This window comes from Tachyglossus aculeatus, chromosome 12 (genome assembly GCF_015852505.1).
Source record: "Tachyglossus aculeatus isolate mTacAcu1 chromosome 12, mTacAcu1.pri, whole genome shotgun sequence".
Classification (NCBI taxonomy): Eukaryota; Metazoa; Chordata; class Mammalia; order Monotremata; family Tachyglossidae; genus Tachyglossus; species Tachyglossus aculeatus.
This window is the reverse complement of record NC_052077.1, coordinates 33,787,478-33,800,793: the sequence shown is the minus strand read 5'-3', so window position 1 is coordinate 33,800,793 and position 13,316 is coordinate 33,787,478. Positions and strand designations below refer to the sequence as shown.

Below are 13,316 nucleotides of genomic sequence, written 5' to 3'. Positions count from 1 at the left end.
TAACTTTATGATTCAGTGCAAGTTTGGGGGCTAAAAGGCACTTGTTTTCAATAAGGGTCTCTGAGGCGCTTAGGACAGTGCTCTGCACACGGTAAGCGCTCGATAAATACGATCGATAGAATGGTTGGGTCGGGTGATAAGAAGGATGTTAAGCCCAAAGGGCACTTGTTTTCAATAAGGGTCTCTGAGGCGCTTAGGACCGTGCTCTGCACACAGTAAGCGCTCCATAAATACGATTCACAGAATGAATGGGTCAGGTGATAAGAAGGATGATAAGCCCAGAGACAGAAATATAATGGTAACAAAAACCACGCACAAGTGAGGCGGATCACAATTTGGCAAGATGTCTCTACGGTTTGTTGCCAGGGGACAACCCTTCCTGATTTCTGTTGGCGTGGTAGAGGAGGGGACGGGGGGAGATGGGACTGGGGAGGAGAAGGGGAAAGACCAGACCATTTGGTTTCCCGTTCAGATGGTCTAGCATACGGTCAATCCGGTCAAATAGGGTGAAGCACATTTCAAGATTCAGATCCCTGAAGTCGAACTGGGAATCCCGGGAGGCGACTTTTAGGGCAGAAAGCCCTCTGCTCTAAAATCACTCCAGAGAGCCTTCAGACGGGTCCCGGAGGCCACCCACAAATCGGAGTGGCCTAGCTGGGTCAGTGCCTCTGTGACCTGGGCCAGCCGACCAGTCAGTCAGTCGTATTTATTGATGGCTACTGCGTGCAGAGCACTGTACTAAGCACTTGGGAGGGTATGGTGCAACAATACATGAGGCACATTCCCTGCCCACAAGGAGTTTACCGTCTAGAGGGGGAGGGAACCCAGGCAGAGAACAGTGCTGGGCACATAGTAAACACTTAGCAAATACCATAATGATAATTATTATAATAATAATTATTATTATAACCAAAGAGATCTTTGGTGTTGTGTCCTTCTCAAGTACCTAATGCGGTGCTGCGCTCCATGTGGGTCCTCAGGAAATGCAACAGTCCATCACAACTACTACCTCTACTAGGGGTGGAGGAACAGTGCTTTGCACCTAATAAGCACTTAACAAATGCCATTATTATTATTGGGAAGCTACAACTGGGAAGCAGCGTGGCTTAGTACCAAGAGCCCGGGCTTGGGAGTCAGAGGAGTTGGGTTCTAATCCCCGTTCTGTAACGTGTCTGCTGCGTGACCGTGAGCAAGCCGCTTAACTTCTCTGTGCCTCAGTGACCTCATCTGTAAAATGGGGATGAAAACTGTGAGCTCCCTCTGGGACTGAGCCCCCTTTTCCTCAGTTCCCCGCTCCCTTTGCTCTCCCCCGGCCCCGCCCCACAGTCTTATGTATATATCTATTGATTGTTTTTATTTATATTGATGCCTGTTACTTGTTTGGATGTCTGTCTCCCCCCCAGACTGTGAGCCCGGTGTGGGCAGGGATTGTCTCTATTTTTGCTGAATTGTACTTTCCAAGCGCTTAGGACAGTGGGATTGTCTCAATTTGTTGCTGAATTGTACTTCCCAAGCACTTAGTACTGTGCTCTGCACACAGTAAGTGCTCAATAAATACAATTGAATGAATGAATGAATGCTCTGCACACAGTAAGTGCTCAATAAGTACAATTGAATGAATGAATGCTCTGCACACAGTAAGTGTTCACTAAATACGATTGAATGAATGAGTGAATGAACAAATACCCTAATTATTATTACTACTACCGCCACTACTTTCTCTGGGTCCAGGGCTCCGTCTGGGACTCTCACATTATCATTTTTGAACATCTGGCACAAAAAAGGGTGAAGGGGTGTGTGGAGTGGAGGGGGGGATCTTCCAGAGTCTCTCACTGATGGGGGAACGGGGCAAGTGGTGAGGGCATGTGTGTTGACATCCAATAGAAAAGTGGACAGTGCACTGGACAAAATTCAATTTGATGGCATTTATTGAACGCTTCCTGCATGCACAGCACTGTACTAAACGCTTGGAAAGTACAATTCAGCAACAAAAAGAGACAATCCCCACCCAACAACGGGCTCACAGTCTATAAGTGGGGGGGACTGATTCTCTCCGCCCCCCGCCCCCCACGCCTGTCTGGGCAGGGATTATCAATCATTCAATCGTATTGATGGAGCGCTTACTGTGTGCAGAGCACTGGACTAAACTCTTGGGAAAGTACAATTCGGCAACAGAGATGGTCCCTACCCCCAAACGGCTCCTTGGGGAGGCCTGGAGGGGCTGCCCTTTGACCTGTGCCCCTTAGCTGGGCTCCTTGGGGTGGAGGCCGGGAGGAAAAAGGAGGGTTGGCATGGTGTTGGTCCTGCGGCCCCCGGCCCAGTCCCGACCCTTTCCCAGCCCCCGCCCCCCACCCCTGGGGGAGGGGGGCGGCCCAGACTTGCCCCTTCCCACTGCCCTCAAAACCTGAGCAGGGCCAGGAAGGCTCTGCTCACATTAGAGTAACATGGTAATAATGAGAAGGAGGAGAAGAATGAAGAAGAAGAAAGAAGAAGGAAGAAGAAGAAAAGAAGGAGAAGAAGAAAGAAGATGAAGAAGAAAAGGAGAAGAAGAAGAGAAGAAGAAGAAAAGAAGGAGAAGAAGAAAGAAGACGAAGAAGAAAAGGAGAAGAAGAAGAAAAGGAGAAGGAAAGAAGAAGACGAAGAAGAAAAGGAGAAGAAGAAGAAGGAGAAGAAGAAAGAAGAAGAAGAAGAAAAGGAGAAGAAAGAAGAAGAAGAAGAAGAAGAAGAAGAAAAGAAGAAGAGGAGGAGAAGGAGAAGAAGAAGAAAGAAGAGAAGAAGGAAGAAGAAGAGAAGAAGAAAAGAAGGAGAAAAGAAGAAGAAACGAAGAAGAAGAAAAGAAGGAGAAGAAGAAGAGAAGGAGAAGAAGAAGAAAAAAGAAGGAGAAAAAGAAGAGAAGGAGAAGAAGGAGAAGAAGAAGAAGAAGGGGAAGAAGAAGGAGAGAAGAAGGAGAAGAAAAAGAAGAGAAGGAGAAGGAGAAGAAGAAGAGAAGAAGAAGGAGAAGAAGAAGGGGAAGAAGAAGGAGAGAAGAAGGAGAAGAAAAAGAAGAGAAGGAGAAGGAGAAGAAGAAGAGAAGAAGAAGGAGAAGGAGAAGAAGAAGAGAAGAAGAAGGAGAAGAAGAAAAGAAGGAGGAGGAGAAGAAGAAGAAGAGAAGAAGAAGGAGAAGAAGAAGAAAAGAAGGAGGAGAAGAAGAAGAAGAGAAGAAGGAGAAGGAGAAGAAGAAGAGAAGAAGAAGGAGAAGAAGAAGAAAAGAAGGAGGAGAAGAAGAAGAAGAAGAGAAGAAGAAGGAGAAGAAGAAGAAAAGGAGGAGAAGAAGAAGAAGAAGAGAAGAAGAAGAAGAAGAGAAGAAGGAGAAGAAGAAGAAAAGAAGGAGAAGGAGAAGAAAAGAAGGAGAAGGAGAAGAAGAGAAGGAGAAGGAGAAGAAGAGAAGAAGAAGGAGGAGGAGAAGGAGAAGAAGAAGGAGAACGTTTTTCCTTTTGTGGTTTTCCTGGCCTTTAGGGCAGTGGTGCCGCTTGCCCTGGTTGCTCCTTTGCCCGATGTCACCTCCACATCATCCCCTTCCCCTCTCCTCCTCAACCTCCCCGTGGCCCACCCCCTCGTCCTTACCACGGCAACTGGACACCCACCCACACCCCCACACCCCCACGCTGGGGCCAGGTCGGTGTCCGTGTGCCTGTGCCCCTTTGTGTGTCTCTGCGTATGCCCCTGTGTCTGTGTGTATGCCTGTGTCCCTTTGTGTGTCTCTGTGTATGCCCCTCTGTGTGTGTGTGTGTGTGTGTGTGTGTGTGCCTGGCTGTGTGTGTATGTCCCTCTGTGTGGGTCTGTGTGTGTGCCTGCCCATGTGTGTGAGACTGCGTCTGTGTGTGCCTGCCTCTGTGTGTGTGTGTGTGTCTGTGTATGCCCCTCTGTGTGGATCTGTGTGTGTGTGTGTGACTGCTTCTGTGTGTGCGCTTTTCTGTGTGTGTGTGTGTGTGTCTGTGTATGCCCCTCTGTGTGGATCTGTGTGTGTGTGTGACTGCTTCTGTGTGTGCGCTTTTCTGTGTGTGTGTGTGTGTGTCTGTGTATGCCCCTCTGTGTGGATCTGTGTGCGTGTGACTGCTTCTGTGTGCGCGCTTGCCTGTGTGTGTGTGTGTGTGTGTGTGTGTATGCCCCTCTGTGTGGATCTGTGTGTGTGACTGCTTCTGTGTGCGCTTGCCTGTGTGTGTGTGTGTGTCTGTGTATGCCCCTCTGTGTGTGTGTGTGTGTGTGTGTGTGTGTATGTGACTGCTTCTGTGTGTGCCTGTGTGTGTCTGTGCATGCTCCCCTGTCTGGGTCTGGGTCTGTGTGTGTGTGTGTGTGTGTGCCTGCCTGTGGGCGGGTGTGCGACTGCCTCTGTGTGTGTGTGTGTGTGTGTGTGTGTGTGTGTGTGTGTGTGTGTGCCTGCCTCTGTGTGTGTGCGTGCGTGCTGGGGGGCGGTACAGAGGAGTCGGCGGGGAGAGAGGAGGCACGGACGGGGGGACGGACAGAGGGACGGGCGGGGGACCGGGACCAACAGGAGGAGAAGGAGCAGGAGAAGCAGGAGAAGGAGCAGAAGGAGCAGGAGCAGGAGCAGAAGGAGCAGGAGAAGGAGAAGGAGCAGGAAGAGCAGGAGCAGGAGAAGGAGCAGGAAGAGCAGGAGAAGGAGAAGGAGCAGGAAGAGCAGGAGCAGGAGAAGGAGCAGGAAGAGCAGGAGAAGGAGAAGGAGCAGGAGGGGGCGATGCTGCTGGTGGTGGCGGCGGTCAGTGTCCGCGGGGAGCCGGGGGGGGGATCCGGGGGGAGCCGGGGGGAGCCGGGGGGAACCGGGGGGCCGGGACCTCTGCAGCAGCAGCAGCAGCAGCAGCAGCAGCAGCAGCAGCAGCAGCCGCCCCGGACCATCGCCCGCCCTCCGTGTGTGTGTGTGTCTGTGTGTGTGTGTCTGTGTGTGTGTGTCTGTGTGTGTGTGCCCCGTGCGCAGTCGGGGAGGGCCTCCGGCTCCCCAACTTCCCGGCGGCGGCGGCGGCGGCTTTGGGGGGGAAAAGTTTCCGGGGGTTCGTCCCGCCGGGCCCCTCCCGCCCCCCGGGACCCTCCTGCGGGTGCGGGGCTGACGGCCGAGCCCTGTGGGGGTGTGTGTGTGTGTGGGTGTGTGTGTGTGTGTGTGTTTGTGGGTGTGGGTGTGACTCCCGTGCACGGCCCTGGGGCCGGGGCTCGGTGTGACTGCCCGTGCTCGGGTCTGGGACCGGCTAGGCCTGTGTGTGGAACTCCCGTTTGTGGCCCTGTGTGTGTCTGGGGGTGACTGACTATGCACGTGTGTGTGACTCCCTTTTACACTGTGAGCCCACTGTTGGGTAGGGACCGTCTCGCTATGTTGCCAACTTGGACTCCCCAAGCGCTTAGTACAGTGCTCTGCACACAGTAAGCGCTCAATGAATATGACTGATTGATTGACTATGCGTGTGTGTAACTCCCCTTTAGACTGTGAACCCCCTGTTGGGTAGGGACCGTCTCTCTATGTTGCCAGCTTGTACTTCCCAAGCGCTTAGTCCAGTGCTCTGCACACAGTAAGCGCTCAATGAATGCGATTGATTGATTGATTGACTATGCGTGTGTGTAACCCCCTTTTAGACTGTGAACCCCCTGTTGGGTAGGGACCGTCTCTCTATGTTGCCAACTTGGACTTCCCAAGCGCTTAGTCCAGTGCTCTGCACACAGCGCTCAATAAATGCGATCGATTGATCGATTGATTGACTATGCATGTGTATCGCTCCTGTGCGTGTCGCTATGTCCGTGTGACTGCCTATGCACGAGTCTGTGACTTCCTATGCATATGTGTAACTCCTGTGTATGTCGCTTTGTGCCCGTGCTCGAGTCTGTGACCGACTATGCATGTGTGTAGCTCCTGTGCATGTCGCTATGTCCGTGTGACTGCCTATGGACTAGTCTGTGACTGACTATGCATATGTGTAACTCCTGTGTATGTCGCTATGTGCCCATGCACGAGTCTGTGACCGACTATGCATAAGTGTAACTCCTGTGCGTGTCTCTGTGTCTGTGTCTGGCTGCCTGTGCATGAGTCTGTGACAGACTATGCCTGTGTGTAGCTCCTGTGTGTGTCTCTGTGTCTGACTGCTTGTGCGCGAGTCTGTGACTGACTGTGCATGTGTGTAACTCCTGTGCGTGTGTCTGTGCCTGACTGCCTGTGCATGAGTCTGTGACTGACTATGCCTGTGTGTAACTCCTGTGCGTGTCTCTGTGTCTGTCTGCCTGTGCATGTCTCTGTGACTGCCTGTGTCTGACTGCCTATGCGTGTCTCTGTGACTGCCTGTGTCTGTGCCTGTGTCTGACTGCCTATGCATGTCTCTGTGACTGCCTGTGTCTGTGTCTGTGTCTGACTGCCTATGCGTGTCTCTGTGACTGCCTGTGTCTGTGTCTGACTGCCTATGCGTGTCTCTGTGACTGCCTTTGTCTGTGTCTGACTGCCTGTGCGTGTCTCTGTGACTGCCTGTGTCTGTGTCTGACTGCCTATGCGTGTCTCTGTGACTGCCTGTGTCTGTGTCTGACTGCCTATGCGTGTCTCTGTGACTACCTGTGTCTGTGTCTGACTGCCTATGCGTGTCTCTGTGACTGCCTGTGTCTGTGTCTGTGTCTGACTGCCTATGCATGTCTCTGTGACTGCCTGTGTCTGACTGCCTATGCGTGTCTCTGTGACTGCCTGTGTCTGTGTCTGACTGCCTGTGCATGTCTCTGTGACTGCCTGTGTCTGTGTCTCACTGCCTGTGCATGTCTCTGTGACTGCTTGTGTCTGTGTCTGACTGCCTATGCATGTCTCTGTGGCTGCCTGTGCCTGTGTCTGTCTGACTGCCTATGCATGTCTCTGACTGCCTGTGCCTGTGTCTGACTGCCTATGCATGTCTCTGTGACTGCCTGTGTCTGTGTCTGACTGCCTATGCATGTCTCTGTGACTGCCTGTGTCTGTCTGACTGCCTCTGCATGTCTCTGTGACTGCCTGTGCATGTGCATGACTACCTATGCATATGTGTATGACTGCCTGTGCATGTGCATGACTACCTATGCATATGTGTATGACTGCCTGTGCATGACTGCCTATGCATATGTGTATGACTGCCTGTGCATGTGCATGACTGCCTATGCATATGTGTATGACTGCCTGTGCATGTGCATGACTACCTATGCATATGTGTATGACTGCCTCTGTGTGTGACTGCGTATGCATGAGTCTGTGGCTGACTATGCATGTGTGTAACTCTTGTGCATGTCTCTGTGACTGCCTGTGCATGTGCGTGACTACCTATGCATATGTGTGTGACGACTGCCTGTGCATGTGCGTGACTACCTATGCGTGTGTGTGTGACACCCCCTGTGCATGTGTGCAACTGCCTATGCATGTGTCTCTTTGTGTGTCTCTGTGATTGCCTATGTGCAGAGCACTGTACTAAGCGCTTGGAGAGTATAATTCGGTAACAGAGACAATCCCTACCCAACAACAGGCTCACAGTCTAGAAGGGGGAGACAGACAACAAAACAAAACAAGTAGACAGGCATCAATAGCATCAAAATAGATAAATAGTGTGCCTGTGACTGCCTATGCACGTGTCTGTGTGCCTGTGTATGTGTGTGACTGCCTACGAATGTGTCTGTATGTGTGTCTGTGTGACTGCCTTTGCACGTCTGTGTCTGTGTCTGCCTGTGAATGTGTGCAACTGCCTATGCATGTGTCCATATGTGTGACTGTGTGACTGCCTATGCATGTGTCTGTGACTGCCTATGCATGTATCTGTGTCTGCCTGTGCATGTGTGACTGCGTATGCATGTGTCTGTATGTGTGCGCATGTGTCTGTGTGTGCCTGTGTGACTGCCTGTGCATGTGACTGTGTGTGTACGTCCGTTCTGCAGAGGGGCTGCGGCTCCCCTCACTGCTGTCCGGGAGATTTTGGAAAAAGGATGGGGTTGGGGGGCGGTCTTGGAGGGTTTTTTTTTTTCCCTCTTTCTCTCTGTATCAGTTACAGCTGTCAAGACTTTCCCCAAATCTTTCCCCTCACTTTTCCTTGGGCATCTGTCTTCCCTTCCTTCCCTCCCTCCCAGCCTTCGGCCTTCGATCTTGTAGAAGCGCTGCCTTTTTATTTTTCCCCGGAATGAGCACATTTCCCATCTTACCAACCGTTTTAGGCAAACACCAGAACCAGGGTCTGTTTCATTTCGGTTTATGTTCTTGAGGGAGTGTTTGAATGAAATTGGGACAGTCAGTTTTCAGAGATCAGTTTCAGAGCCCGTAAATCACCGCCCGCTCTGAAATGGAGAAATCCGCCTTTATAGTTTCAGAAACTTTTATCTAGGCCTTTTTTTTCTTCTAAAATGCTTTCCAGTGAGACGTCAGCCCGCGAGCCATGTAACAGCCTGTTTTTCAGATCAGTGAAAAACGTGTCTCTAATACGGTACTGGGAATCATTGATCCGAGTAGAGGTAGTCTCTTAAAAGCACCCAAGGAGTTTGAAAACTGGAGCTCGGTGTTTGTTAAGATGGAATATCAAGTGTAGAAGACTTCCCGGTTGCTTCCGTTGGACTTCCCCGTGTGAGCCGGGAACTGTAGAGCATCTAGTATCGTTATCGTGGCTGGAGAAATTGCGTCCTTCGTAGCATTTCATAAATTGCTCGCTGCAGAAATTCTCTCAAAGCCGTTACCAAACGTTGGGTTTCAGAATGCCTTCAGGGATTGTTCTGAGTTATGGGGAAACGTTGTACAATTTCGTTCGCGGTTGGGCATAGGAACAGTATTTTCAAAAGCCAACTCGGAATCGGCCGAGGAAGGGCAGTGCCGTGTGAACGGAGGTGGTAGTCGCGGAAGTCGTAATGGGGTGTATCGAGGATTCCCTCGGGAGCCGTGTGCTGCGTCAAGAAGCCTGGGGTGGCCTCTGTCCCCAAGGAGCTTACGCTCTGTCTGGGAAGACAGACATAGAGATATTTATCGGTTGAGGCATCGGACTAAATCACCGAGTGCTCGATTAAATGCATTTAGGAACGCCCCGAGGAAGAGAAAACTAAAAGTCAGAGTGCTTGGCCCCTGACCTCTGCCCTGACGAATTCCTTGATTTTTCCCCTCTCTTTCTTTCCTCCCCTCCATCTCCCCAATGACTGCAGAGCAGAGTCTGAAGAGGCATGGATGTTACATGAATCGCTGGAAGGGCTGCAGACGACTATGAATTTGGCAGAAGCTCTCTGCTCGGCCAACTAGATCAAGATGGATGAATCTGCCTTGTTGGATCTGCTGGAGTGTCCCGTGTGCTTAGAGCGTCTCGATGCTTCGGCAAAAGTCTTACCTTGTCAGCACACGTTTTGCAAACGCTGTCTCCTGGGCATCGTGGGTTCTCGCAACGAACTTCGGTGCCCAGAGTGCAGGACCCTGGTGGGCTGCGGAGTGGACGAGCTTCCCAGTAACATCCTCCTAGTGCGGTTACTGGACGGGATCAAGCAGAGGCCTCGGAAGTCTGGCACCGGCGGCGGTAGCGCTGGGACTAATTGCACAAGTGCGTTGAGAGTCCAGAGCGGCCCGGGGGCTAACTGTAGCGCTAAAGAACCTCAGATCTCTCAAGGTGGACCGCAGCAGAGAGTGCAAGCCCGGAGTCCCCCGGTCAGGGTAAGGAGTCAGCGAAGCCAAATGGAGAAAACTCACGTGCTCTGTTTCTTAATGTTGCGGTGGATGATGCCTCTTCCTCCCTTTTTGTAAAAAAAAAAAAAAAGGGCATTTTAAGTGCTTACTACGCGCCGGGCTCTGGAGCAGATACGGGCCGATCGGGTCGGACACAGTCCGCGTCTCACGCGGGGCTCACGGGTCTTAATCCCCCGCCAGTCAGTTGTATTTGAGGCCTTACTGTGGGGCAGAACAACGTCCTAAGTACTCGGGAGAGGACTCTCTAACATTCCCTGCCCGCAACGAGCTGGCAGTCTAGAGGGAGGGAGAGGCATTTGAGTCACAGAGCGATCAAGTGATTTGCCCACGGCCACTCAGCAGGCGCGTGGATGATGTTAATGTTGCGGTGGATGATGCCTCTTCCTCCCTTTTTGTTAAAAAAAAAAAGGGCATTTTGTTAAGCGCTTACTACGCGCCGGGCTCTGGAGTAGATACGGGCCGATCGGGTCGGACACAGTCCGCGTCTCACGTGGGGCTCATGGGTCTTAATCCCCCGCCAGTCAGTTGTATTTGAGGGCTTACTGTGAGGCAGAACAACGTCCTAAGTACTCGGGAGAGGACTGTCTAATATTCCCTGCCTGCAACGAGCTGACAGTCTAGAGGGATGGAGAGGCATTTGAGTCACATTTGAGAGCGATTAAGTGATTTGCCCACGGCCACTCAGCAGGCACGTGGCGGAGCGGAATTAGAACCCAGGTCCTTCCGAATCCCAGGCCCACGCTCTATCCGCTAGGCCGCACTGCTTCTCGTGTAAGATGCCCCTTCCGTGAGTCCAAGCCAAACCCTTGGCTAAAAACAAATTTTGGGGCAACAGCTGTTACCCTATGTATGAATCACTTACCACGCGGCACCCTTGGGTAACAGCATGGCAGTGTTTTTTCCGAAGTTTTCTCTCTCGAATGTTTGCCGCCCTGAATAGGACCTCAATAATAATAAATAATGATGGCATTTGTTAAGCGCTTACTATGTGCAAAGCACTGTTCTAAGCACTGAGGGGGGAATACAAGGTGATCAGGTTGTCACGTGGGACTCATAGTCTTAATCCCCATTTTACAGATGAGGTAACTGAGGGCCAGAGAAGTTAAGTGACTTGCCCATGGTCACACAGCAGATACGTGGCTGAGTCAGGATTAGAACCCGTGACCTCTGACTCCCAAGCCCGGGCTTTTTCCACCGAGCCATGCTGCTTCTGGCACAAATGTTGGTTTTATGAAGGCATATCACTATACTAGTGGGCCGGAGGAATTCTTAATCGACCGTAGTCAAAGGTAGTGTTTTTGTTGCCATGGCACCCAAATGTCATCCTGGGCAGTGGTAAGACAGTAGAGTGAGAACTGAGTGATTAGGATGTTTCACCAGCTTCCTCATGCAAAAAGGACTTGGGGCCCTTTGTGTATGGGTTTGTGATCCATTTTTAAATGAAATGAAAATTTGCTCATTTTCCAGTACTTAAGAAGGGTATCTGAGTATTCCTTTCAAATAAAGGCTTTGGTTCAATGAAGGAAGAAGGTAAATTATAGATTTACCCTACAAATTCTAAATCATGACTCTGGTAGGAACCCAGAAGTCATATGTGTGTGTACACCCCCCCCCCCCAAAACACAATCAATCAATGGTACTTATTAAGCGCTTACTATGTGCAGAGCACTGTATTAAGCCCTTGGGAGAGTACAGTGGCAGACAGGTTCCCTGCCCATTCTGAGCTTACTGCCTAGAGTACACACCCACACAAGTACATTCACACACTTGCATGCGCAGAACTAAGAAAATTGTTTGAGAAGGTCAGAAAGCCAACAGGACTTCGGGGATGGGAAAATAAATTGTTTAAAAGTCAGACAACATTGGCACCGGACCATTTAAGAAAAAAAGTTAAGCATGATGGGAATTTTTTTTTCTTGAGTAAGCGTTTCACTCAAAGCTGATTTACTTGTAATCTGTTTAGACTTTCCGCAGGAACTGTTCATTGTGATGGCATTAGCTAATAAGAAATTCACATGCTCGCTATATCAAGCAGCTGTTCTGACAGCAACATAGACATAATGTGGCTGGCTGATAAATGCTTCCTTTCCGCCGCCTCCTCCGCAGAGTTCATCTTTTTTTTTTAAAAAAATCTCCCTATATTTAGAAAACTGTTCCTTCTCGAACTATCACTAGCAAACTGTTCTCCTGCTCACTTGGTTGGCTAGGTCCTTTGATTATTTTTTGGAGACCAATCCATCAGTCAGTGGTATTTATTGAGCGCTTACTATGTGCAAAGCACTGTACTAAGCGCTTGGTAGAGAACAGGCACATTCCCTGCCCATAATGAACTTACAGTCTAGTGGGGGAGTTGTCTTCGGTGTGATGAGTTCGGGTATTTTCCATTTCAGTATTTGGAAGCCACGTGGGTTGTGGTACTCAGACTTGTAGACTTGCTCCTAGTTGTCATCCATTCAGTTTTCGCATCCTTAAAAATACATTTTCCCCTTCTTTTAACCTCAGAAGCAGTAATCAGTGTGATCTGAACGGAGACGCCTTTCTTAGGTGTGCATTTAATGACAGGGTAAGCTCGCTTCTGTAGGAAGGGGGTAGGTAATGGGACTGGTAGAAGGGTTGCCCTTGGCGCTGAATGGAAAGTGCATTGGTTGATCCCACTTTTCTTCCCCCCGTCGGGAGGAATGTATCGAATGCTGAGAACCGGTCAAAGAATTCAAGTTTTCCACCATCTGGGTAGATCTCCTGAAGTTCAGGGGTTTTTTTGGAACAGAGAAACCAACCTCCTAAACCGTGGCTTTTGTTTGTGACCTTGGGCAAGTCCCTTACCTTCTCTGTGTCTCAGTTACTTCATCCGTAAAAGGGGGATTGAGACTGTGAGCCCCATAGGGGACAGGGACTGTGTCCAAACTGATTACCTTGTATCTACCCCAGTGCCTAGAACAGTGCCTGGCACATGCGCATAGTAGACGCTTAACAAATGCCATCATTGCTATTATTATTATTACTATTATTGACTCCTGTTTACCCGGACTGCCGGCATCTCCCCAACTTGAGGTACCACCTGATCATCATCATCATCAATCGTATTGAGCGCTTACTGTGTGCAGACCACTGTACTAAGCGCTTGGGAAGTACAAGTTGGCAACATATAGAGACAGTCCCTACCCAACAGTGGGCTCACAGTCTAAAAGGGGGAGGCAGAGAACAGAACCAAACATACTAACAAAATAAAATAAATAGAATAGATGTGTACAAGTAAAATAAATAAATAAATAGAGTAATAAATATGTACAAACATATATATATATATATATATATATATATATATATATATATATATATATATATATATATTTGAGGCTGTGCCTTATTTTTCATGATTTTTCAGGGCTGTGTTGCTTTTTGGTTTTAAGCTTAGGATCATGTTGAGCTGTCCTACAACAGAGAAAAATTCCATATCTGGAGATTTACCTGAGCAGAGAAGCAGCATGGCCTAGTGGACAAGCACTGGTCCGGGGGAGTCAGAGGTCATGGGTTCTGATCCCAGTTCAGCCCTATGTCTGCTGGGTGACCTTGGGCAAGTCACTTCACTTCTCTGGTCCTCAGTTACCTCATCTGTAAAATGGGGATCAAGATTGTGAGG

At 49.9% G+C, this 13,316-nt stretch overlaps 1 protein-coding gene across 1 annotated transcript; it reads left to right on the top strand.

The window, feature by feature from the left end:
• Window positions 1-4,691: 4,691 nt before the first annotated feature.
• Window positions 4,692-11,197, top strand: LOC119935637 (E3 ubiquitin-protein ligase SH3RF1-like). Its single transcript, XM_038755059.1, has 3 exons — window positions 4,692-4,753; window positions 9,153-9,643; window positions 11,144-11,197. The coding sequence occupies exons 2-3, from the start codon at window positions 9,248-9,250 to the stop codon at window positions 11,195-11,197; spliced, it is 450 nt and encodes a 149-aa protein (XP_038610987.1). The 5' UTR covers window positions 4,692-4,753; window positions 9,153-9,247.
• Window positions 11,198-13,316: the final 2,119 nt, after the last annotated feature.